Raw genomic sequence first — 27,255 nt, forward strand, 5'->3', positions numbered from 1 at the left:
TTTAACAGTGAGAGTGATTAACCATTGCAAGAAAGTACCAAGGGAAGTGGTAGATTCTCCATCACTTGAAGTGTTCAGATCAAGACTGGGTGGCTTTCTGGAAGATATGCTTTAGTTAAACCCAAGTTATTGCCTCAATACAGGAATAACTGAATGAAAGTCTATTGCCTTTGTTATACTGGAGGTCAGACTAGGGGATCTAATGGTCCCTTTTGACCTTATATTCTTTGGATTTATGACTAAACCAGCCATGAACAATAATCACTAGTCTTAAAGTGTTAGAAAAATCCTGAGCTGAGACATGCACAGATCAGAAAAGGCGGATCATTAAATAAGTATTACAAAGGCAGTTAAAGACAAGGCACGCACATACAGTTTATATAGTTACAATGGCCTCGTATATGACTGTACATCTTAACTTGATGAACACGGAGCATTGTTGAGAGGTTATGAGAATGCTCTTAATAAAGCTGCATGCCCCTGTGGAACATCAGGATTCTATTTTGACCCCAAATGTCCCAAAATTCAAGCTCTTGATTCTGTATGTAGTTTTCCTAGTCATTATTGCCTGTTTTCTTCTTTCTTTCTTTCTTTCTTTCTTTCTTTCTTTCTTTCTTTCTTTCTTTTTTTTCACCTTCCTATATGTAATCCCATATCTCAGTTTGGCCCATATGTGTTATTTTATTTCCAGGTTAGAATGAATTCCATCACTTTCCTATAGTATTGACTTTCACGAGCATGACACCTATCCCATCTCTAATAGACTCTTCTCTCTGTAATATTGTCCGTGCTTACTGCAGCAGCTTAGCTTGGATTGTTGTAGCATTGGTTGTTATGCCCCAGTTGATGTTTGTCACTGAGTCCTCTTTCAGCATGCCTTTACTGTGCCCAATCAGCACCAATCAACAGCAGCATAGCCTGTCTCCAAAGCCTCACTTTTATAGAAAGTTTAGTGGATTACCTTTTCTTCAGGTAAGGGCTTTTCAAAATTGAGATGTGTGATAAATGCTTCCCTGTCTGTTCCACTGGGGACAGGGATAGATCTGCATGTAGGGCCAAATTTACAAACATATTTAGGCATAAAGTTGTAGATGGGTGCCTGGGAAGATCTACAACATTCCAAAGCAGCTTAGGTGCCTAACTCACATTAATTTTCATGTGACTAAACACCTTTGTTAACTTAAATGTATATCTTAGCATTTAAATAAAATTGGAATCAGTTGTAGCAGTCTCTTGAAATTAGGCCAGTTATTTAAGTGGCTAAGTTTGGTCCCTAACTTTAACTACCGGAGTTTGAAAATGTTGGCCTCATTTAGTAAAGAACTTCCAATAGATTATAAAATAAATGCTAGTATAATAAAAATTCTGCTGGGCTCCAAGGTATATTTTTTGAAGAAGAGTATTTTTATTATAATGGATTTTATCATGCAAATATTTCATTTTAGGGCAAAGTTATACAGTACAACACCAAGCCATAATCTAAAATGCAAACAGATAATCTCCATACTGAGACAGGCTAGATGACTGTTGCTATTTTGGCAGAATCCTCCGTAAGGAAAATTTGGCGTCTTTCTGCTCTTTTTATCTCTCTTCTTTGGGAAGCTGAGTGGATTCTCTAGTCCTACGGCTTCTATTATCCAGCTCAATGAGTATGTACCATACTACCCCTTACTTCTCTGCAAGACTGTGTATGACCAGGGAACAACTGATCCTATGGTTCCTAGTAAAATACATTCTTCTGATTCTGTTTAACTTCCTTTAAGATCAGAGCATTTCTGTGGATGGCCGCTAGAAGTGGCAGATGCTTTTTCTATTTCATCACAGCAATGTTTGGAATATTTGTAATGTAACCAGATGCCCCTCTTTCTTTCTTAAAAAGTATAAAGAATATTTCACCAATTCCTATTCTTCTCTGCCTTTCTGATTTTATGAACAGAATTTTCCTTTAAGTGCCTGTCTTTCTTTGATAATCTGGTAGGTCACCTTGTTATATTAATAACTACAGAATGCATAACATCCCTTTTTTAAAAGAAATCACTGGTATATATAGTACATGACATGGAAGCTGTATCATCTATGTGTCTCATAAAAGTTAGAATAATTTCCCTCGGCGTCTTTTATCATGTAAGTGTCATCAAAATATAATGTTTTCATTAAGATTGTGCTCAATGATTTTTCCTTTTTTTATTTTATTTGGCTATTAAGTGCCTTACAAGATGTATAATATATAATGCTTAGGAGCATGTGGGGATTGTGTGTAAATCCTCATAAATCCAGATGAGGTTTTCCTACCTATTATTTTATTTTAGATTTCTCATAAAGAAAACTGAGATTCTATTCTGATTAGTTTTAAGTCAACTAAATTGCTGGCTGCTCAGATCATATATCAATAATAGCATATAGTAAGCTGTGTCTTAGAGCCAAACAGGGCCTAATTCTGTGGTCCTTAACTGAGCAAATCTCCTATAGATTTCAGCACTCTTTGCACCCATTTACTGCAGGACTGAATTTGGTCCCCACATAACACCAAATCTGTGGCACACCCACTGAGTACCAGATGGGTGCAAGTCACACTACTTTGCCATTTCTGTGTTCTGACCTCTTAATGCAGCAGGTAACTTGTGTCATCATTTATGTCGCTGCTGAATTTGGACCCCAGTTAGTGCTGGCTGGAGAACTTTTGCCTACAGTTTTTGATGAAAGGTACAAACAATTTTTCACAAAGCTTTTTGCGAATTTTTCACCTGGTTTTGTTTTTACCCCCACTCCCTTTAATCTTTGTCCAAAAGAAAATGGCTGAAGGCAATAGAAAATGTTAGAGAATTCTCAACAGTCTGGGTCAAATCCAGGCCAGTGCAGCTCCACTGATTTCAATGGAGTTGTATCAGGGAGGAACCTGGCGCTCTCAGTCTACTATCTCTGGGTGAGAGATGAGTTTTATTGGTTATGCAGGGCAGCAGACAGTTCACACTAAGGATCTGATCCTGCAAAGATCTCCATGTGGGCAGATCCTTCACCTGCATGGAATCTTGCTGACTTCCTGGAGGTTCTTCACAGGAGCTGGAGTCTGCTCTTGTCGAGACATTTGCAGGATCTGAGCCCAAGCTAGTTTGTTCTTCCAGTAAGCAAGAGACTTCAGCTCATGGTAAGCTCTGGGTTTTATCTTTAGGTTGATAAACATTCATGAGAAAATATTAACCAAAACATTTGCATTATATGGTAGTTTCCTACATGTAATAGATTTTAGGGCCCATAGAGACCATTGTGATCATCTAACCCCATTTGCTATGTAGCACAGGCGATATAATTTCACCCAGAATGTCCTGCATCAGGCCCAATAATAGAGCTGGGCAAACAACTGATTTTTCAGTTTATTGGCAGTTCCAAAAAAATGGTTCTGGGTTGAAACAATATTGAAAATTGTCAGAATTTCATTTTGGGTCAAGTAAAATTTTTCATTTGGTTCAAAACAAAATGTTTCATTTTGGGTATTTTTAGCAAAAGAGAATGAAATAAAGAGCTAGACTGACAAAACACAGCTGGAGGAGGAAGTGCTAGTGTCTCCTTATAATCTTTAGCTCAGTCGTTAGGGCAGTCACCTGGCATGTAGAAGACCAGGTTTGAATCTCTCTTCTGGAGCAGGGTTGTTTTGACATTTCTGGTGGGTTTTTTTTTTTAACCAAAACAATTTCCCCAAAATTACACAAATTGGTTTCAATTAACCCCAATCTGCATTTTTTAGTAAAAAAAAGTTTCAGCAATTCTACCCAATAACCTATGGTTAAACTAAAGCAAACCTTTTAGAAAGAATTCTAATCCTAATGTAAAAGTTTCAAGTCTTGGAGAATTCAGCACATCTGTTGGTGAGTTTTTTCCAATGATTGATTACCCACACCATTAAAAATGTGCACCTTCCTTTCAGTTTAAATTTACCTTGTTCTAACTTCCAGCCATTGAATCACATTATGCTGTCATCTGCTAGATTAAAGATCCCTCTCCTCCACAAAAGTTTGTGGCTATCTTCATTTCCATTGGCTTGAAACAGAATTTTTAAATAATTTCAGGGAGGGTAGTGGAGAATAGACATGGTATATTGTGAACTACTGTTAATATATCAATTTGTGGTTCTCATGGAAGGCAAATAAATGACAAGACAGGTCTCAGTTTATTGGCACAAAACAGAAAAATGGCCAGTATCACAGTTTTGCCGCCTCACTGTCCTAGGATCTTTTAAAAAATTGTCTAATGATCTAATATGTTACTATTTGTGTTAAATCTGATTAATGATGTTGTCTAAAAATATAACCTCAGCTAAGAGGAACAAAATGCAATCTTATTTTCATTTTTGTTCTACTAACATATGGGTGTTGGTCTTCGGAAAAAAATATTTTATCTTACAAATGTATTTGCTACAATGATTTTTGGAAATCAGTGAGACCTACATACCCACTGATGGTTTCTCCAGTTTACAGAACACTTGGAGTCATTCACTTTGAGAGCGATTAATGAGTATTTATTAAAATTATACATTTAACAAAAATAAAAACATTTTTGCTTTTTTCCTTAAAAAAGATGACCACAGCATTATTTTGATTTTCATTCTCTCATTAGCTCCTTCCCCTCGATTAACGTGAGTGTTCTGGTGTACTGTGTACTGAAGTGTACTGTGTACTGAAGTGTACTGAAGTGCACTGTGGGCTTGAAATAGTACTGCCATGGTCTCCAGTTATCCATGTACAGGCTTTCCCATTCCACTCACCCACTGTGCCTTAGCAGTGAATATTATTTCAGTCTTTGGCTTCTTTGCAAAGGCTGCTAAGAAGGGTGCAAGAAATTGAAGAGAAACCATCAAACTAATTTTCACATAGGCCACCATCAAACAGCCAGTAGAGGGAGTACCATCTTTAACCTGAAAATGTACAATTGTGTGACCAGGGCAGGCCTTTCAAAATAGTCTTATTTTTAGTGCTATAATTTCAATCGTTTAAAATGTAACATGACTAAAAGAGAGGTTTTTGTAGGAAAGGCGTTAGCCTGACATGGTAGACTAGTATATTTAATAAATACACACTTAGGCCATTTTTAAATGTTCCAAACTCATATTTACTTGATGTTACAGGATATCACATAAAGATATATTTAGACAACTGTTAGTCTCTTATTTACTTGATAGGCTGCAATGACTTCTTTTAATAAATATATATCCTCTGCTTTGAAGCAACTGTGACTCTTAGTCCTATAGTAACTGCAGTGTTGCCTAGTTCCTTTAGTATTCATACATGGTAACAGTCTGCCCATTGAGTCCTTTGATGCCTTGGATACATATGAATGAACCAGGGATTCACAGAGGATGAAATTCACCCTCCTTCAGAGGGCCAGCATGTCTGCATGAGTACTTTGTGCTTAGCACTTTCTAAGAATGTGTATTTTTGCAATATTAACCCTGTTCTTGCCAGATTCTGTGAGCAGGTCCTGCCTCATACCAGGCCTATAATACAGTACAAGGGCTTATGTTTCAGGCTCTTTTCCTACTACACTAGTTTCCTTACAAATATGAATGTGTGCCCTTGCTTAATGCATTTATAACAGTAGAAAATCATTTGACATAATTCTCTGTCAGGGAGAAGTTTGATATTCAGATTAAATGAAGTGCAAAGTTTTCTTCAGCTTGCTCAAAATGGAATGTCAGTGGAAGAAACAAAGTCCCTGAGCTCTTGGTTGCAGCTAATATTTCCAACAGTGAAAGAGTTTGGTAAAGTGAGGCTTCCACTGGCATGAGAATCAAAATATTTTTTCTGTACAGTATTTCCCACTTAAACAGAAAGGGCCTTATATTCAGACATGCTAGAAACCCTCAGCACCCATTGGTGTGTGTTCACCACTCCTGAAAAATCAAGACTTTAATGTTCAAAAGTGACTAGTCATTTTTGGTGCCTCAATTTTTGGCTATCAAAATTGACACCTTAAATGGGCTATGAGCATCCATGAGGATAGGTACTCAGTACTTTGAAAATGGGGCTGTTCTGAGGTGTCTCAGGTTGGGTGCTCAAAAACGGAGGCCCCAAATCACTAAGGGTATATCTACTCTGCAGCTGAGTGCGAGCTATCCAAACAGGATATGTACAGAAATAATAATACATAACATTTCCCCCTTCCAGATATTTCCCCCCAGCCCCCATGGCAGTAAGTCTGCCTACAATAGTAATGCTTCCATTCATGCTGTTCCCTAACATTGGCATTCCTCAGGAATTCAAAACCTTAGAGAGTTAAGTGCTCATCTGGCAGCTGTACAGAAGGTGCTGCTGAAGTGGCATTTTAGAAACTAGCTGCACTACGGTATATGCCAATTCACAGGCTTTTACAAAAAAAATCCCAGCATAACACTGGTTTATATAAATACTTTGAGTGAAAATTTAAAAAAATAATTTCATTCTAGGAAATAACTCTGTTAGCCTCTACGTACTCCTCTCTGTATACTCCTCCCTTCTAGTGTTTCTGACAGTGCACAAGATTCTTTTGTGAAGGATCTAGAATATACTTACAGTCCATTTCAAACTAGTTATTGATGCAGAAGGGCTCAACAAAACTTGAAACAATGATGTACTGGTTTAAGAAAGGGGTATACTTTTAGTATTACCAGTGGGCATGTAAATAAATAGTGAAGCAATTCTAAAAAAAAAAAAAAGTTGGTTAAAGCATCCCACAAAAGAGAACAAAATGTAAATTTTGTTATTAGTAATCTGTTACTCGTTTTCAATTAAACACAAGTTGTAGGTGGACTTCCAAGGTGGTTGTTTCTCTTTTTGTGATCTGTTCTAAAATCTATGTGTAGCAACCCTCATCCTGGTTAACAGCAGAACTTGAACTCTAGACCTTCAGCACTAAAGGACAAACCTCTATCATTTGACCTAAAGGACTAGCCCTGTGAAATAATGTCCTCTATAATTTGGAAAGAATGTTAATTATGTCAGTAGAAATTGTATCAGGCCCTAAATCTATTACCTGGGAGAAATAGCTGGCAGCTATCCTCTGTTGATCAGTCACAAAAGGGAATGTGTACACAGGCTAAACAGTTATGTGTATTCTATGCAGTACTTCAATGTCTGTACTTGTACCAGAAGTGTATTTTGTCTTTCAGCTAATAGTGTATTCTGAGAGAGGGCATTTGAAATAATCTTTGGCTAAATAATGTTTACATATCTTTCAGAGTGACCCAAAGCCCATTGAAATAAATGAAAACCCACTTACTGACTTTAGTGAGCTTTGGATCAGACTGTAAACAAGTTCACTCACTGCTAGGTGCGTCCTCATGCCTAGGCGTGATGTAGCAGCTGTCTTGCCCCTGTTGATGGTCACTTTGGCACTGTGGTGATTTTTCTTCTAGTGACTTGGCCCTCTGGACGGGTGATTGTCACTGGGTTATGTCCACACTTTCTAGGGTCACAACTGTTCAACGGAAAGTCTCAAAATGTCTTCAATACAAACAAAGTTCTTTTGTCCTCTGTGGGCATGGTTCTCATGGCACTTGCTTCAAAAGTAGGTTTTCTCTGCTGATACATGATTCTCAGATTCATGCCTATTAGCAAAGTAGAGAACAAACAGATCTGAGCAAGAAACTTGTATTTCCCTTCAGGGTCAAGGCAGCCTCAGACATTTGTACCAATATCAATGATCTCACTGAGCATGTTAATTTCATTCAGTATTACATCATCAGTGTTAGTGGTAAAATAATGGTGCATTTTAAGTAACGCTGAATTACAGTGGAAATCCTTTACTCATTACATCTACATTAAAACCAAATGAACTTATTGTATTATTAAAATAAATGCTGAAGACATTAATAGAGTAATGATTAAACTGCTATTTTAAAGTGTTACCATTACTAGCCATGTTCCATACAGGGACACGGAGAAGATATTGCTTTACCTACAGGATATAACATCCCTTCACCATTAGTAAGCTTGGTGGGAAATGAAGATCCTCCCATTCACCAACACAGACAAATATTGTATATAAAAATGGTCGGTTACATTGGTAGTTACAGCCATCCAGTTAATTCCTCTCCAGACCCTCAGGCCAGCCTTATGTGTAGTGCTATAATCATGGGGCAAAGGAGTCTGTTACTTTTTGATGGGGAGAAGCATGACATTTCTGAGGATGTGCTGGCTGCCTGAACCTCCCATTGAAGGCAAGATTGGGGGCAACTTTTGCCTCTGAAAGCCCCGCCTTCCCTTTCATATGGATTTACTACCAGTAGAGACCCTGTAGAAGCCTGGGTAAATTTGTCAGGGGCATTGGGCCAAAAACTGGGTAGGAACCCGGGGTAAGCCTGCACATACCCACAGTGCATCACATTTCAAAGAAGACCTGGTGTCAGGTATTTTGGCAGGATGTTAGTATTTGTAGTTGCACTCATGTAAACATTTCTAGAGTCAGGAGCCTCTCCTTCTTAATGGCTCATTCTTCAAATACCTGCAGATGTTAAAATATTAATGTGATAGCCTCCATTTCACAGCGGAGGAGACAGGCAAAGTGGTGAAATAGTGTTAGAGATTTAAGAACCAGCAATAGTCCTAAAACCACTTTCCTATCCAGTTTCTTGTACAGCAATCAGGCTGGCTCTCCTCCCGACTCATCTCCTACCATACATAGGATTTATTGTGGCAATTCTTGACTTTGAGATCAATGACAGAAGATTATTACAAAGTGTTTTGTTTAAAAAGTTTACTTTTCTCATGCCACCTATAATTTAAAAAGCCCTCCTCACACAGCAAAATCAAAGCCAATTCACTAGCACACTGAAAGGCACCTTGAGTGCCATCTTGCTGCCAGGTTCAACTTTCAACTCCCAGCTGTGTCAGCACTAGAGCTGTTCACAATTAAATGTATGGTGGGGAGAAGTGGTATTTTCCTCTCCACTGAATTCATTCTCAAAATTGGCTGAACCACTTTTACTTCCATTTTTTTAAAAATCACACTTCGACAGAGACTAGGGCTTGAAATTTCAACTCAAAGTGAAAGATTTAGGAAGACATAAGCAACTGAAGAAAGATTAGGACCAAATCTCGTAGGCAACCTTAATTATAACTGTAGCCAGTAGTACGAGTGCAATGTATATGGGGCCAGATTTTCAAAAGCCAGGGCCCATTATCCCAGAGACACCTCCTTCCCCCACAGAAAACCCCCAGGGGCAAGGATACCGCAGACCCCTGAACCCAGAGTCTAACTAGAGCTGTCTGAATAATCAGTTTTTCAGTTCTCTAGCAATACTGGAAGTTTTGGGGAATTTTCAGCAAATTGAAAAGTTGAAAAAATGGTGTTTTGGGTTGAATCAAATGTTTTGATCCCACCCCAAATCCAATATTTTGTTTAATTTCGACCATTTGTAAAGGGTTTTTGATTTTTAAAATAAAATTGAAGGAAATTTTGAAACAAAAAGTTGTTTTGAACTGAAAAAAAAATGAAATTTTTCATTTTGAAAATGTTGAAATAAAATATTCTGACCATTTAAAAAAATTGGCTGGTAAACAGCTTTATGAAACTGACGGAAATTTGCAAAACATTTAAGTGTCACTAGATGCCCATTTTTACTGAAAAAGTTTTGTAAAAAATTTTTGGCCAGCCCTACCTTTAACCTCATCCACAAATACTCAGCCCCTCCCTCCCATCTTTGATCTCCTCTGTCACTCCCCATGCCGGTAGCTTCAAAGAAGCTACATCATCCACATGGCTGAATTAGCTTCAGTGCCCTGCATGGGGGACAAAGAGCAGGCAGTAGGGGATCTTGACCGAGTTGTGGCTTAGCAGCAGGTGCATGTAATCTAATATGTCAATTTGGCAGTCTGCAGTGACAGCCGGTACAAAGAAGACAATTCTGAGGGATAAGTTTCTATATTTCACCTATATTCCTTTTTTTTTCTTTACTCTACATACACTGAAACATCAGACACACTCTGCTGATGTTTCTCTGGTTTTGTCCACAGGGTTATATGACCTTCTCTCAATCAACTGATGTCCACTCAATAATTTAAAACACTATTGACTTGCCAATATCATTTATAATGCAAAACTATTTTGGGTCACCCAACCCTGTCTCAGCCAACTGGACAGTATTTGTCAAGCCAAGGATTCAGTCAATGATATAAAATGAATGGCAATGAGAGTTTCATAGTACCCTGATCCATCACTTTTTTGTTTATGCTACTTACTGGGTTTACTTTTTCTATTTCTTTTATAGTCTTCCTTCCCTTTCCCCATTTTAAAGCATATTGGTCATTATGGAAACATTTGTCATTGGCATGGGTTGAGCTTAGTCACAGCCGCATGGGCAGAATAAAGTCGGCTTATGTAATAGTTGAACATTTGTACAAAGGTTTGGGAAATATAAGAGTTTTTATGATGGCTATACCTGTGTGTGTTTGCATATGTACATAAATATACACAATTCATGGTGATGTGGTATAAAGATTTTATCGGCATGAGTTTGTAATGGCCATATTACTCGAGTTTCAGGAACTTATGAGTGAGTTATACAGGTCATCCCAAAGGAGAATCTCCTTAAAAACCTTTATAGCACATCGAACTGATGTGGGTTCTGTAAATGTCATATATTTTGCAGCAAATCCATATGAGAAATGTATTAGAGACTTTAAAAAAAATACTGGGTCTGTATTGACTGTAAAGAATTAGAGGATTTGACTCATAGGCCCTTTTATACCCCAAAGAGATGCCCCCAAATGGACACTTATGCCTGTGCGGGTGTTAGACTCACAAACCAGGGTGTTTATCCAGGAACATTTTGTTAATGTTAATGTACATTTGTAAGAATCATAGATGATACAGCCCACTGCTGGAGTGTTGCAAGGAGCTGAAAACTCCTCAGCAAATGCACCCTGTTCACCGGAGATCTGCTGCAGACTGTTACAAGATAGACATTTATTTATTTGTATTATGGTAGTGCCTTTGAACTCCAATCATAGATCAGGACCCCATTGTGCTAGGTACTGTAGAAACACAGAATGAAAAGAACTTAACAGTCCAAATTTAAAAAGACAGAATGGTGGAAATACAGCTGTATTATTTTACTCAGTTCTGTGTAAAACAAACACTGGGGAGGGGGATCTAATAGGCTGTACTTATACTAAAATGTACATAATCACTTTTGAGCACTACCAGGCATTCTATTAATTTCAGCTGAGCTCTTTTCAGGAACATATCTTTGCAAGTTTGTAGTCAAGAATATGGCAAGTTGGTAAAGAACTAGCTTTTTCATGGTCTTCTAATTTTGTGGGTACTGTATCTATTGCCTTGCTTATTCCTTCTGTAATGCCCTGAAACAGGAAACGTTTTTCACCAGGATTTGCTTGTTGCATCAAATTTCCTATCATCTAAGTCTTGTTTCTGTGCTTTGGGATGAACTGACTAGGTTGATTTTTTTTTTATTTACCAAATAATGGCATATCCTCAATCCTCTCTGATATTTCTGTTCTAAGGTGACTGCTAGATGGAGTGCTAAATGAGAAGTTTAGACATTCAGACCTCATTTTCCCTCTACCTATTCCCCATAATGCTCCTTGAGCCTGGAATAGTATAAATGATGGCAGTAAAAATATTCAATTTGAGTGTATTCTGGTTAGAATTTTGTGACCATATTTATGGCAGGGATTGTGTCTTATTACATGTTTGTTAAACACCAAGGATAAATTTCACCCCTGTGTTCCTCTTACAAACTTAAGCGAGACTTAACTGATGCTTAAGCCTTGTGTGAAGGCCTTGTGATGATCCTCATACTGAACTTCTGGGGTAACAGGCGTGATGTATAATAACCTTGTGATAACAGAGGAGCAATTGCGCATTTTAGATGAGCACAGATTAAGTAAATTAAGCCAAACATGAATGAAATTTTGGAAGGCTGCTTTACTATAAAAAGGACCTCATATTGGGTGTGCCCTTAATGAAGAAGCAAAATTGAGGAAGATCTGGCTTCTAATAAACCATGTGAAATTTCATTAAATGAGTAAAAAAGATAGAAAAACAATATATTGATCACTAATGCAATTAAGAAAAATTGCACTGCTTGAATTCAGAATACAAGCACACATTGCATCATGTGTTTAGCAGTACGTACATGTTTCAGAGACAGTTACATAGGGTCAAATCTTGTTCCTTATGTTTGGCCCAAATAAATTGCTCATGAGCAGAGGGCTTCCACTGAGGCTGTGGAATGGGGATGGAATTTTCCATGCAGGCCACAAGCTGCGGGGAAGAAATTTCAAGGCTGCAGTAGCCTATGCAACTGCTCTGCCCTCGGATATAGGGATTTTGGCTGTGGATTCATGACTATCGTGATCTACCTCCCACTGACTGCAGCTGTCATCACCCCAGCTCCAGAGCTTTCCTGCTTACTAGGTGGGATGGAAATACCTATGAACATAGACCTATGCTGCATGGGAGTGAAGACCTCTTGCACAGGCTCTCCACCACACAGTCAAAATGCTGTCCTTCTGCACCAGTTGTGAGGATCCCCTCAAAAGATCAGATATGGATAAATATAAATTGTGTGAATGCAAATAGGCATATTAAAAGAGAATCCTTTAAGACTTCATTAAAAATCTGTCCTTGACTACAGACTGGCTAAATGCCCAGGCAGATGGTGACGTATAAAATTACACCATGAACAGCTACAGCTGAAAATGTGTTATTTCCTAGGTAACTATAAATGTGAACATGAAGATAAATACAATAAACAAGAATGTTTAATCATAGATCTACAAAATCACCTCTAGCTTTAACTGAAAAATGTGTGCAGTTATTTTTCTGACAGTCTTTTTGCCAGAAAGCCAGTAACTGTGTTTTACAAAACTTCACCCAAGATTGTAGTCTTACTGTTCCATCTCAGGTGGGGGAAAAATTAAGAGAGATTGTCGGGTTCCATTTGGAATTAATAAGTGGGATTTCCAGAAGTGCCTCAGTGATTTAGGAGCAGCATGACTTAAGGATGTTATGTATCTACTTAGCACACAGCAGTTGCACTTAAATTGTTCTTTCTAATGATAAGGACTCATTTCTGGTTTGAGAGAGATCTAATGGGAAATAAACCAGGACACATTTAATTGCCTTAATTGCATATGAGATTTGAATTGATAATATTGGGAATCTTTGCTCATGGTTGGCCTTGATGAATGATAGATGGGCAGGGATCCAACAGAACATCCCAGGCTTCCCTCTCAATTGAGTTTTCTCTCAGATGTTGTGGTTAGGTCAATTTTTTTCTTCAATTAATTAGGCTCTTGAGTCATAAAGGTTGGTCATCAGATACTGCACCAGCCAGTCTCTTAGGGTATGTCTACACTACAAGAGTAGTTCGATTTTACTTAAATCTAATATGTGGAATCGATATTACAAAGTCGAACGTGTGTATCCACACTAAGGACAGTAATTCGACTTTGTGAGTCCACACTAACGGGGCAAGCGTCGACATCGGAAGCGGTGCACTGTGGGCAGCTATCCCACAGTTCCCGCAGTCCCCGCTGCCCATTGGAATTCTGGGTCGAGCCCCCAATGCCTGCTGGGGAAAAAAATGTGTCGAGGGTGGTTTTGGGTAACTGTCGTCATCCAACCGTCACTCCCACCCTCCGTCCCTGAAAGCACCGGCGGGCAATCAGTTTGCGCACTTTTCTGGTCAGTGACAGCGCGGACGCCACAGCACTGCGAGCATGGAGCCCGCTGCGACCATCGCTGCAGTTATGGCCGTTGTCAACACCTCGCACCTTATCATACACCTTTTCCAGAGGCAGATGCTGAGAAATCGGGCGAGGAGGCTACGTCAGCGCGGTGAGGACATGAAGTCTGAGAGGGGCACAGACCTGTCACAAAGCACGGGACCCCGCACCGTGAACATCATGGTGGCAATGGGTCATGTTGATGTTGTGGAACGGCGATTCTGGGCCCGGGAAACAAGCACGGACTGGTGGGACCGCATAGTGCTGCAGGTCTGGGATGAATCACAGTGGCTGCGAAACTTTCGGATGCGGAAGGGAACTTTCCTGGAACTTTGTGAGCTGCTGTCCCCTGCCCTGAAGCACAAGGACACCCGGATGCGAGCAGCCCTGACTGTCCAGAAGCGAGTGGCCATAGCCCTCTGGAAGCTTGCAACGCCAGACAGCTACCGGTCAGTCGCAAACCACTTTGGCGTGGGCAAATCTACCATGGGGGTTGCTGTGATGCAAGTAGCCAACGCAATCGTTGAGCTACTGCTGTCAAAGGTAGTGACCCTTGGAAACGTGCAGATCATCATAGATGGCTTCGCCGCGATGGGATTCCCAAACTGCGGTGGGGCTATAGATGGAACTCACATACCTATCCTGGGACCGGACCACCAGGCCAGCCAGTACGTTAACCGAAAGGGGTACTTTTCAATGGTGCTGCAAGCACTGGTGGACCATAGGGGACGTTTTACCAACATCAACGTCGGATGGCCGGGCAAGGTTCATGTCGCTCATGTTTTCAGGAACTCTGGTCTGTTTAGATGGCTGCAGGAAGGTATTTACTTCCCGGACCACAAAATAACTGTTGGGGATGTGGAGATGCCTATAGTGATCCTTGGGGACCCAGCCTACCCGCTAATGCCCTGGCTCATGAAGCCCTATACAGGTGCCCTGGACACTGAAAAAGAACTCTTCAACTACCATCTGAGCAAGTGCAGAATGGTGGTGGAGTGTGCTTTTGGACGTCTCAAGGGGAGATGGAGAAGCTTACTGACTCGCTCTGATCTCAGCGAAACCAATATCCCCGTTGTTATTGCAGCTTGCTGTGTGCTCCACAATCTCTGTGAGAGCAAGGGGGAGACCTTTATGGCGGGGTGGGAGGTTGAGGCAAATAGCCTGGCTGCTGATTACGCCCAGCCAGACAGCCGTGCCATTAGAAGAGTCCAGCGGGACGCGCTGTGCATCCGGGAGGCTTTGAAAGATAGGTTCCTCAGTGAGCAGGGTAACCTGTGACTATTAAGTTTGTTTAAAGAGAAGCTGAACCTGCCCCTGTTTCTTTACCCGGTTAATGTTGACTATCCTCTCCAGCTACATACCCCGTTAACTCCGTCCCCCCCCTTCCAACCCACGTTTAAAAATAAAATATATGGAACTTTGTTAATGAACACCGTTTTCTTTATTACGGATTTCGCGGTAGTGTTGAAACTGGGACGCAGACTGTGGTGGGGAGCGGGCGTAGTGATGGAAAGAACGCTTCTAAACTCGAGGAATGACAGGCTCCTGCTCCTAGAGTGGTCCGCAGTGGTGGACTGGTTGTTTCAACGGAGCCTGCCACCCCTCCTTTTCGGGACTCTGTGTGTGGGGCCTATGTGACTTTGTGGCGGGGGAGGACGGTTACAGATCCCCTGCTGCGTGGCTCTGTGATCCAAGGTAAAGAACCGCTGCATAAGATCTCTAACCGCCCTCCCCTGCCACAAAGTCACATAGCCCCCCACCCACACACAGAACATGAAAACCACCTCCCAGACTGACCAGGGTGCCTAGTGACTGCAATGTGTGTGTGACCTGCTGCTGAACCTGCCCCCCTGTCTGTACCCTGATAAAGGTGACTGTGCTCTCCAATTACCAACCCCCTTCCACCCTTCAAACACACTCTGCTCTAAAAGAACATGATGGAAACAGTAATTAACAGAAACGTACTTTTTATTAGCAACTACACAGGGGATGAAACTGGGACGGGGGCTTGGGTGAGGCGGGAATGAAAGGACTTATCAAATTTTGGGGAATGAGAGCCTTCTAGTACTCGAGCAGTCTGCAGGGGTGGAGTGACAGTTTTCACGGCCCCTGCTGCCCCTCCTTCTTGGGGCTTTGGGTGAGGGGGGTATGGGACTTTGTGGCGGGGGAGGGCGGTTAGACAGAGACTGCAGCGGGGCTCTGCCCTCCTGCCTCCGGTCCTGCAGAACATCCACAAGGCGCCGGAGCGTGTCCGTTTGCTCCCTCATTAGTCCAAGCAGCGTTTGAGTCGCCTGCTGGTCTTCCTGCCGCCACCTCTCCTCCCATTCGCTGTGTGATCGCTGGTATTGCGACATGTTCTCCCTCCACTGGGTCTGCTGGGCCACCTCGGCTCGGGAGCAGCCTATAAGTTCTGAGAACATGTCGTCCCGTGTCCTTTTCTTTCTCCGCCTAATCTGCGCCAGCCTCTGTGGGGGGATGCCGGGGTAGGTCGGGAGACAGTCGCAGCTGTGGGATGGGAAAAAGGGAGTGAATTCTTCACAAAGATAAATTTTTGTGAACAATGAACATAGTCTTTCTCTGTGAACAAGACCATGCACAGCACCTATCACATGCGCACTCAGGACAAGGTCGAATTTTCGGCCTTCGCATTCAGTCCCTGGGGTCTTGCAGTGGAGATCAGACAAGCGGGGCATGACAGCGGAATTCGGGTAGCAGGCTGACATGGTAAGCCGTAGACTTTTGGCTGCTTAAAACTTAAATTATAGCAGTGCCCTCCTTTCACGTTCAAAGCAATGCTCCTAGCGTTGGCCAGTTCCTGCTGCCGGCAATCCGGCAAGCATGAACTCTGCCCCTGTCCCACCCCCTCACGGCTGTATGCTGCCCCTCTCCCGCCTCCACCGCGTGGCTGTAAACCGCCGGTTACAGTTCTGTAAAGGAACAGGCAAGCAGTCCCAATAGTAACATTCCCCTAATTCTAAGCAGGTCACCATGAGCGACATCACTCTGCTGAGGATTTCTGAGACAGAGAAAGAACACATGCTGCGTGAAAGCCTGCAAAAACCAGGGCCGTATGCCGCCATGCTCTGCAAGGCAATGATACCAGAGTACTTGATGGTAGCCTGGCGCGGAAAAGTTTCCTACCACGGAGGACACAATAAGGCCGCTCTCCCCAGGAACCTCATGCAAAGGCTTTCCAATTACCTCCAGGAGAGCTTCGTGGAGATGTCCCATGAGGATTTCAGCTCTATCCCCAGACATATAGACCTTATTTTCCAGTAGCTGCACTGGCAAGGACTGAAAAGTAGAGCGCCTAGGGCAAACTAATCATGATAAACCGGACATTGTTAGATTCTTTTGCAGTAGTTGCACTGCCAAGGACTTAAACGTTAAGCGCCTAGGGCAAACCAATCATGAAAAACCCATTGTTAATGTTCCTGTTCTGTTCAAAATAAATGTTTACATGTTTACAACACTTACCGACTGATTCTTCCCCTGATTCAGGGTCCGGGTTAACGCCTGGGGACGGTTGGTAGGGGATCTCTGTGAGGGTGATGAAGAGATCCTGGCTGTCTGGGAAATCAGCGTTGTAAGCGCTGTCGACTGCCTCATCCTCCTCATCTCCTCCGTCCGCTAACATCTCCGAGGAAGCGGCCCTCGACAATATCCCATCCTCTGAGTCCACGGTCAGTGGTGGGGTAGTGGTGGCGGCCGCACCTAGAATGGAATGCAATGCCTCGTAGAAACGGCATGTCTGGGGCTGGGATCTGGAGCGTCCGTTTGCCTCTTTGGTCTTCTGGTACCCTTGTCTCAGCTCCTTGATTTTCACGCGGCACTGCGTTGCATCCCGGCTGTATCCTCTCTCTGTCATGGCTATTGAGATCTTCTCATAGATCTTTGCATTCCGCCTTTTCGATCGCAGCTCCGAAAGCACAGACTCATCGCCCCACACAGCGATCAGATCCAAGACTTCCCGATCAGTCCATGCTGGGGCCCTCTTTCTATTCTGAGATTGCATGGTCACCTCTGCTGGAGAGCTCTGCGTCGTTGCCAGTGCTGCTGAGCTCACCACGATGTCCAAACAGGAAATGAGATTCAAACTGGCCAGACAGGAAAAGGAATTCAAATTTTCCCGGGGCTTTTCCTGTGTGGCTGGTCAGAGCATTCGAGCTCGGACTGCTGTCCAGAGCGTCAACAGAGTGGTGCACTGTGGGATAGCTCCCGGAGCTATTAGCGTCGAATTCCATCCACACCTACCCTAATTCGACATGGCCATGTCGAATTTAGCGCTACTTCCCTCATTTGGGAGGAGTACAGAAATCAAATTTAGGAGGCCTCTGTGTCGAACTAAATAGCTTCGTTGTGTGGACGGGTGCAGGGTTAATTCGATTTAACGCTGCTAAATTCGAAATAACCTCCTAGTGTAGACCAGGCCTTAGATATGAGTGGTTGATTGGTCCCATACCAGAAAAATCTTATCTCTGACTCTTCAGGAATTAACAAACTCTGTCTCTAGCAGGGCCACCCGGGGGGGGCAAGTGGGGCAATTTGCCCCACGCCCTGCAGGGGCCCCCATGAGAGTTTTTTGGGGCCCCTGGAGCGGGGTCCTTCACTTGCTCCGGGGGCCCCGGAAAACTCTCGCGGGGCCCGGGCCCGGGCCCGGGGCCCCGGAGCTTCTTCCGCTCCGGGTCTTCGGCGGCAATTCGGCGGCGGGGGGTCCTTCCGCTCCGGGACCCGCCACCGAAGTGCCCCGAAGACCCACGGCGGGGGGTCCTTCCGCCCCGGGATCCACCGCCGAAGTGCCGGGTCTTCAGCAGCAATTCGGCGGCGGGGGCCCCCGCCGCCGAAGACCCCCAGGCCCCCTGAATCCTCTGGGCGGCCCTGGTCTCTAGGTATATTTAAATTCTCTTTTGCTCTGAACAGTTCTTGAGTGAGATTAGGAAATTTACTAGCTATCCTCTCAGCTAATGAGTTCTATAATCAATAAATCAGACTGGTTGTTTTCTGTCTCACTTTCACTGCTTTTCTTCAAAACTTCTAAAATCCAGGCCCAATTCTTACTGTTGTTGCAGACTTTCTCTTTCTTTTAATTTGTACATTATGGAATTTTACAGATACTTTGCTTCTGCTTCTTTCTTGCTTGCTTTGAGTCTTTTCTGTCTGATTACATTTTCCTGTCTCTTTTCTGATGTTTCTCTTGATCTTTCTCGTGGCATTTGCTTTCTCTGCTGATTACATGAGTTATTTTTTCCACGCTGTTTGCCGCAGCATCTTTCAGATCCTTGGTGGAAATTACGGGCAGGATTTTCAGAAGTGCTGCGCATTGGCCTAACTCCCATTGAGCTCAGTGGGAACAGAGTCAGGACAACACTGAGTGCTTTTGAAAATCACACTCTACAAATGACTTCAGCACTTTTAGAAATTTCCTTCAGTTTCCCCCAAGTCATTTTCAGAAAAGGTGCCATTGAAGTATTTCTGGTCCTCAGCTTGATTCCACTGAGGAGCCAGGCAGCAGTTTCTTCTTTAATATTATTGGAGCCTTTGGGACATGTTTGCCAGTACACTTCAGCCACTCTGGTTATGCAGAGCAGCCATAAACCTGGCATAACTGGCTGCTTGCATTGGGTTTACAGCTGCTTTGCATCACCCAGCAGCATAAGGGAACAGGAACATATTGGCCATACATTTTGAAATCATATGTCTAATTTTGTTACTGTTTTTATTTCTTCCAGCCATGAGAAAATGTGGATGCTGAGTGAAACTTAGAGGCCCAGCTGGTGTAAATTAGGGCAGCTTCATTGACTTAATTGGAACTCTGCCAATTTACACTAGTTTAGGATCTGGTCCAGACTGACTTGTCTGTGATAATGTAATCCCAGGGAACCTCTCCTTTCAACAGCTGTTCAATCTGTCTGCATCATGTGCCTCCTTCACCACAGTTTCATTAGTATTGTAGTAATAAACATTGTAGTGCTGGTGTCATTGTTTTCGTTAATATAAAATGTCAAGAAGAATTCTTGCAGAACAGCAAATTTATTTAATTAATTCTTCTCCCCAAAGCAAAAACATGGCTCCTTCCTTCCTATAGAATCAAGAAAGTCTTCCACAGTCAAGGGGAAAAGAGAGAGAGAGCACCAATTAAAAGGGAATTTAGGAAAGTCTTGCCCCTCACGGGCCCCTGTCCTCAGCTGGTGTAATAAGGCATAGTTCCAGTAACTTCAGTGGTACTATGCCAATTTAAGTCAGCCGAGGATCTGGCCCATTGTTCTTAGATAAGATGGTCTTAGGTAAAGTTGCTTGTCTGAGGAGTTGCAGTGGCAACTGCTGAGTTTCGCCCATGTCACTGTGTGTCATGTGTAGCATGGTGTGAAATATAGGAAATGCAAAAATGGCAGAATTCAAGATTTTCACATTCTAGTTTAAATGGTCTGATTTCAAGGGGGAAAAAACTACTAAATGTGTTGATGGAGGTATTTTGTTTTGTTGAAAAACATGACCATTTTTGTGGGAACACTCAGAAATGCTCCTGTTTTTGAACAAAAGCCTCAACTAAAACTCAGAATATGACTTCACTCATTTTTTTTGGGAGGGGGGTGGGGAGATGTCATTGCCACAGTCTATTGCTGTATTAATTCTATACATAATTACTGCATGTTAAGGTCCCAGTACTGCAATTGACAATGTGTTGATGGATTGCTGTGCCCAGGCAAAGCCCCACTAACTTCCATAGGGCTACACATATGTGCAGCAGTCTGCCTGCACATTGTAAATTTCAGGACTGGGGCCTGATATTAGAATCATGAACCATTTAACTTCTAAATACCACATAATAGACTAAATTAAAATTCATTCTTGCAATATGCTGAATTTTTGCAATATTATAATTGTTCTTTTACCAACAATTGTTGAGAGAATTTTTGGTTGTTGCTTTTCTTGTTTCAGTGCTTTTAAAAGGAGGAGAAATCAGTACATTTGTAGGATTTATTAAATCTGGATACTGTAATGTTTACAGAGAAACTGAGGCACTTGTGAAACTACCATTGGGGAAAATGGTAAGCTCATTTATGTCTCGGAAAATAAGCATTTCACTTGTTTCTTAGGGTCTGCTTCTGCAAATCTTACTCTTGTTGACAGGGAATTTCTAGTACGGTCCCCAGAGGAATCTGTGCTTGGCCTACAGTTACTGAGTATCTTTATCAATGGTCTGGAAGAAAATGCAAAAGCATTGCTGGTAAAATTTATAGATGACAAAAAAAATCAGTGGAGTGGGAAATTATGTTGCAAACAGGTCAGTTGTATAGACTAACCTGGATCTCTTGGTAACATGGGCTTATTTGAACATATGTTTTAACACAGCCAAATGCAAGGTCATACATCTAGGAACAAAGAATGTAGGTTACACTTATATGTTGGAGGACTGCACCCTAGAATGCTGTGACTCTGAAAAAGTTTTATGAATCATGGTAGATAACCAATTGAACATGACCTTCCAGTGCAATATTATAGCTAAGAGGGTGAATATGATCCTTGGATCCAGGGGAATACTGAGTAGGAGAAGGGAGGTGATATTACCTATGTATATGGCATTTGATCATTACTGGAGTCCAGTTTTGGTGTCTAGACTTCAAAAAGGATGTTGACAAAATGAAAAGAGTTCAGAAAAGAGCTACAAGAATGATTTGAAGTCTGGAAAATATACCTTCTAGTGAGGGGATAAAGATGCTTGATCTATTTAATCTAAGAGATGATTAAGAAGTAACTTGTTCATTGTCTACAAGTACAACATGGGGAAGAGATTTCTGATAGTTGATGGCTCTGTAACCAAGCAGAAAAAGATCTAAAGGTTGAAAGTTGAAGTTAGACAAATACAGATTAGAAGTAAGACAGAGGAATGACTTATCTGGGGTTTGGGGAGACTATTACTTGAAGTCTTTAAATCAAGACTGGATATCTTTATAAAAGATATAGTGTAGCTCAACCAGCAGATGTGGGCTTGCTGCAGAAATTACTGGGTGAAGTTCTTTGCCCTGTGTTAGATAGAAGGTCAGACTAGATGATCATAGTGATCCCTTCTGGCCCTAAAATCTGTGACTCTAAGCACTTACTCAGTGGGACTATGTACATGAGTAAGAACAGATCAACATAGGGTTGCAGAATCAGACCATTAATTGTTTGGGCTTTAAACAGTACTATAAGTAGAAAGCAATAAATTAGCTCTTGCTGAAAGATAATGTTGTCAGTAATACAGCTTTTTGGTATTTGGGGTACAAAGTAAGGTGCTTTGGATCCAAAAGGAGTAAGGTAGAAGCTGCAATTACCAAAAGAGGAAGGAGCTACTCAACATGAGTAAGGATATTACAATCTGGCTAAAAAGCAAAACTAGCAAGATTTTAATCAGTGACCATTTGTACTCTGCTTTGAGCAGGTCATATGGTTAAATTTTAGAGGAAAATAAGAACATAGATTACTTTCACTTATGATTGAAATTTGGAACAAAATCAGCTTTTTGCATTTTCTCATGCTCTGATGCAGAAAAATAACTAGACTCCTACATTTTCGTAGAAAAGCATCATTGTGGGCAGGCAAAATCATTTTAAATGGAACAGCCAAAGTTTCCACAAGCTATCATGAAATTAATATTCACCACTGCTCTTGTCATTTGGGTAAACTGCAAATTCCATTTTAAATTGCCAGTTTAGTGAATTGAAATATAGTCTACATATGTTTTCAGAGTGTAGTAGCTGTGTTGGTCCCAGGATATTTGAGACAAGGTGGGTGAGGTAATATCTTTTGTTGGACCAACTTCTGTGCGTGAAAGAGACAAATTTTTGAACTTACACACAGCTCCTCTTTGGGTGACCTGAAGAAGAGCTCTGTGTAGCTTGAAATCTTGTCTCTTTCATCCACGGAAGTTGGTCCAATAAATCTATTACCTCACCCACCTTGTCTCTCCTGTATTTTATATTCAAAATGTGTATAAAATGTATTAGTTCAGCTATGCTGTAATGTTATGTGGTATACTGAACATATTCATGTTTCCCAACCAGGTTAAACAAACCAGACAGGTTCTTGTGGGTCAGCTCCATGAGAAACAGTCCTTTGGAGAAGTGAGCATTCTTCTTCAGACCCCTTTCACATGCAGAGTCATAACCGCGACAGATGTTAAATTGGGCATAATTGATTCCAGTGCTATACTAGGTAAGTATTAAGGGATCCTTTTTTTTTTTGGGAGGGGGGGCATTTTATTATCTTCAATCAATTAGTCAAGCAATAATGGATGAACCTCAAAAAGATTTGAATGGCTTTCAGTTCAGATATAAACATCCAAAATGTGGGTGCCCATCCAAACCTTAAGTGAACCATTTAATTGAATTTCCCCCTCACTCCCTGCTTTGCCAAGATTTTTTGGTGACTGTCAACAGGCCATGCAAACCATGCAATATGCCTCCAAGCCTTTCACACTCAAAACATGCTCCTGGTTTCTTGCTTCTCCCCACAAATAACCCCCTTAATTTCTTTCATGGAGTTGGTCGGACAATATGACATCATATTCTTATCATATGACATCATAGGCGGGTTTTTTATGGAAATATGATAAACTGTATAATAAAAATATGACAATGGAAGAAAAGCCATTTGTTGACATTAAGAGAAGGGTATTTTAGTGCCCAGGCAGTTCTTTAAAAGTGTTTCCTTTACTATTGCACTGATATCACTTGATAAGATAATTAGTATAGGAAAAAATAACTATGTCAGTTGATGCAGGACAAATGCACACTGGGCTGTTTTATATAAAATCAACACTTCACACGTGAAAGTGCTTGTTCCAAGCATATATTAAAGCCATCTTTGCCATCCGGCAGACTCAAACTCTAAAGAGGCTGTACAAGGATTTTAGCGCTGTGCAGATTTCTAATCTTAGTCCACATTAAACTCACTTGAAACTATCTTCTGTAAAGATGTTGTCATGGTGTGCATAATTAGCTAAATATTCCCTAGGCTGCACTGAGTTTTTTGGACTATATTCTTTGTTTTACCACAACATGCTAAAGAATATGGTTTCTTTTAATTTCATGAACTGGGTTTTATGGGTGTTTTTAGGCATTTTAGCTGGACATCTGAAAATAAACCACAAAAGGTTAAAACAACTTTATTACAATGATATGTTAACCATATGTGAATGTCTAATTAAGAAGACTAATATCGAAGGGCATTTTTTCTCTTAAAATGTGCTGGTTTTTTGGTGTTTAGGCAGTAGGTGTATTGTCACTGCTGCTTATTACAGTAATCATAATCATCTTACTCTTACTTATGCTATCTTGTGCTCCCCAGTTTGTTCATTGTATCTACTTATCGTACGTTGTCTTATACTTAGATTGTAAGCTCTTTGGAACTGGGACAGTCTTTTCATCACATATGTATTCAGTGCCCAGCAAAATGGGGCCCTGATACTTGATTAAGGAACTATCACAATACAAATAATAAATAAGAACAGTGGGTTTGAAACAGAGTTTTAAATGGGTCTGCCTATAATATTATAGATCATGTGTGAGTCTGAGTACTGACTCAGCTTCTTTAGAGAATCTGAGTGTCCTCATGAATATGCTGTCCAGTGAGAAACCCCTTGGGGACAAACAGGAAATGAGCCTCGATTTCATATCTCAGTATGCTCTGTGGGAAAAGCAGGTGATCGAGGCAGTTACTTCACTATGACTCACTATACTTAGAGTATGTCTACACAACAAGAGTGGTTCGTGAACTATTCTAGCTGTGAGCTAGCTTGAATCCAGGTAGTGCGGGTAACAATGAAGCCAGTGCAGTGTAGTCTAACAGAACAGATGAGCTGAGTACATACCCAGGGTCCATGCTGGTCTTGCACTATCTGTACTGAAGCCTACGCTGCCCTGTCTTCATTGCTGTTGTTACCTGCACTAGCTGGATTCAAGGTAGCTTGATGAGACTAACCCAAGTAACACCTTTTGCTGTGTAGCCGCACACTTAGGATGAAACTCACGCCTGTGCAGAGGGCCAATATAAGACCTATGCACTATTGAAGATTTACTTAAGTTCTCAGAACAGGTGAAATGTGTTTGGATATAAGAAGTCTGTACATTTTGACACACACACACAAATACACAGAGTCACTCGACTCTGCCAATCCAAATATCACACCCATTTTGAACTAAAACCCAAATTAATGAGAGAAAAAGTAGCATTGACAGGTCCCTGAATCTGACGTGAGACCAGTAATTTGGAGAGTGCACTAAAGCCAATAGTCCATTCTCAGATTCTGTGATCCAAAAAAGCCTTGAAACTCTTGTTTTCAACAAAAGGTAATATTTTACACTGGAGACGCTGTAACTGTTGCTACTTACAAGATAATTATTTTGCAAGTGGGCCCAATTCTTCTTTCACTTATGCTGCTTTTACAACAGTGTAACTACACCATCTTCAACGGAGTCCATTCTAGTTTACTTTTGTAAAACTGGGAGAAGAATCAGACCCATTGTGCTTAGTTTTTAAGTGTTAAGAACAAATCTTGCATTCAGACATGCATGACTTTACTGGAAGGTCTGTGTGTGCATCTGAGAATATAACATGACCCTACAATTTTATTGGTTATTGGGGTTCTCTGCTTTGCTTCTCTTCTGTGATCTTCCTACCAATCTCCCCCTTCTCTGTTCCTTTTTCTGGCCTGGCTTAGACATAGCAAAATGTGTAAGGGACAATCTACTGGAAGTTACTGGGCTCTGGGACCCTTCCCCTTTTTAGGGTCCCACAGCTTGAGCTTCAGCCCAAGCCCAAATGTCTATATCACAGTTTTATTGCCCCTCAACCTGAGCCTTGTAATCCCAAGTCAGCTGACCCAGGCCAGACGCGGCTGTTTCCTTTCAGTGTAGACATACTCTTAGGAATCTAAAGTTGTATTAAAAGTGCCTATCTTTCAGCAGTCATGTTTGAAAATGTTGATCTTTCTGCCTGCCTGCTTTTTATATATATTTTCTCTGATTATCTAATATCTCCTGTTCATATCCATCACTTTCAAATATTGGGTCCCGCTATTTATCAAATAATGCATGGGTGAACTCTTGTTTGTTAATTGTTCATAGTTGTATGCTCTCATTTAATTATTCATTTAAAATGGACCCATGTTCTATTGCTAACCTGGTGAACATTCAAATGTGTAAGTAGCTGATATTGGAAAGCAAGAAACTGTGTAAGGATGGACATGCATGACCATAGCCCCTTATCATTCTACATTATGGGAATAAGGAATCTATATTTAAACTTGTCATCACATATGACTGATATTTTAAACAGGTTGTTTTGCATCCTAATTTCAGGACTCCAAACAGATCAGCTCAAAATCATTGTGTTCTTCACATTAATAATGTATGAACCTCAAGAGGTTTGGTTCACACAAACAGCTGTAGCAGTTGTTCTATAATCTCACTGGATCTCACAAGCTATGTATGATTTAAGTCAAGTGTTTGGTTCTTGGATGGGAGACTCAAGGAACTTGTAGTTGCTGCAAGAAGTGTTGTTCCTAATTTGGTAGGTGGCACTGTTCCCTTGGAATCTGTATTGAACCAGTGTGTCAACAAAAAGCTGTGAATAACTGTGCAGCTGGAGGTGCCATCTCATTACCTCAAATAAGATGTGTCACCAAACTCCTGACCACTTGTGATTAGTAGTGATCCCAAGGTAATTTTTGTAAGATGATGGTTGTTAACCCAGCGGCCCTGCCAAATTCCAATGCAGGTAATTACATTCTGCCTGCTTAAATTCCCCTTGCAGATTCAATTGGAAACAGTTTTCTTTCTTCACCTCTTTTCCTAAATTACTGTTGTAAATCTCAGAGGTTGCTATATTTCAGTGATAGGTGAAGATCACCCTACAAATCCTTTATTTGTCCCAGTGGGTGCCATGTGAAGGTACTAAATAAATGTATAAATCAGTATGACAACTACCTCAGAATTCAAAGCAAAAAAAAAATTAGCAAACTACTGTAGAAGTCCAAAACATTATTATTATCAATTATTATTCAATGTGTTTATGATGAACCCAACAACATGGAATAGGAACACCTGGATGCTTTATCTGAATTTATCTGTATCTCTTCAGTCAGGAAATCATGTGAAATCTTGCTAAAACAGTTTCTGGCAAGATTTCCAGTATTTCCTAGGTTCCACAAGGACATACATACCCCAAGAATAGCCTTACCTGCAATATTTTGGTTTCATCCATTCTGGCCAAAGCCCAGCAAATACAAAAGTACATTGAACAAAAAATTTAAAATGTTAATGAACATTTTCAAGGCTCAGTAAAGTTTCAGTTTGAAGTTTCTGCAAAGATTTGGGTCGCTTCTAAATTTCTCTGAGATAATTCATCCATATGAGTTTTCATTTCTTTCAATGAAAATCTCAGTCTGCCAGCAAGGATGATTTTTTAGATACTTCCTAAAAAATACCTACTCCTTCCCACATCCTATGCAAATTCATGTTTTGGTAAGTAGAAATGTGTGAGGATTTTAATA

General features: G+C 41.2%; 1 protein-coding gene across 1 annotated transcript in view; it reads left to right on the forward strand.

Moving 5' to 3' along the window:
• The window catches only part of CNBD1 (cyclic nucleotide binding domain containing 1), a 302,000-nt gene that overhangs the window by 212,437 nt on the left and 62,308 nt on the right, over positions 1-27,255 (forward strand). Inside the window, exons 8-9 of the mRNA XM_029913352.1 lie at positions 20,661-20,770; positions 22,766-22,916. Coding sequence (XP_029769212.1) covers positions 20,661-20,770; positions 22,766-22,916 — 261 coding nt within the window. The remainder of the gene's footprint in view (positions 1-20,660; positions 20,771-22,765; positions 22,917-27,255) is intronic.

Source organism: Terrapene carolina, unplaced genomic scaffold (assembly GCF_002925995.2).
Source record: "Terrapene carolina triunguis isolate 2854851 unplaced genomic scaffold, T_m_triunguis-2.0 Scaffold58, whole genome shotgun sequence".
Lineage (NCBI taxonomy): Eukaryota > Metazoa > Chordata > Testudines > Emydidae > Terrapene > Terrapene triunguis.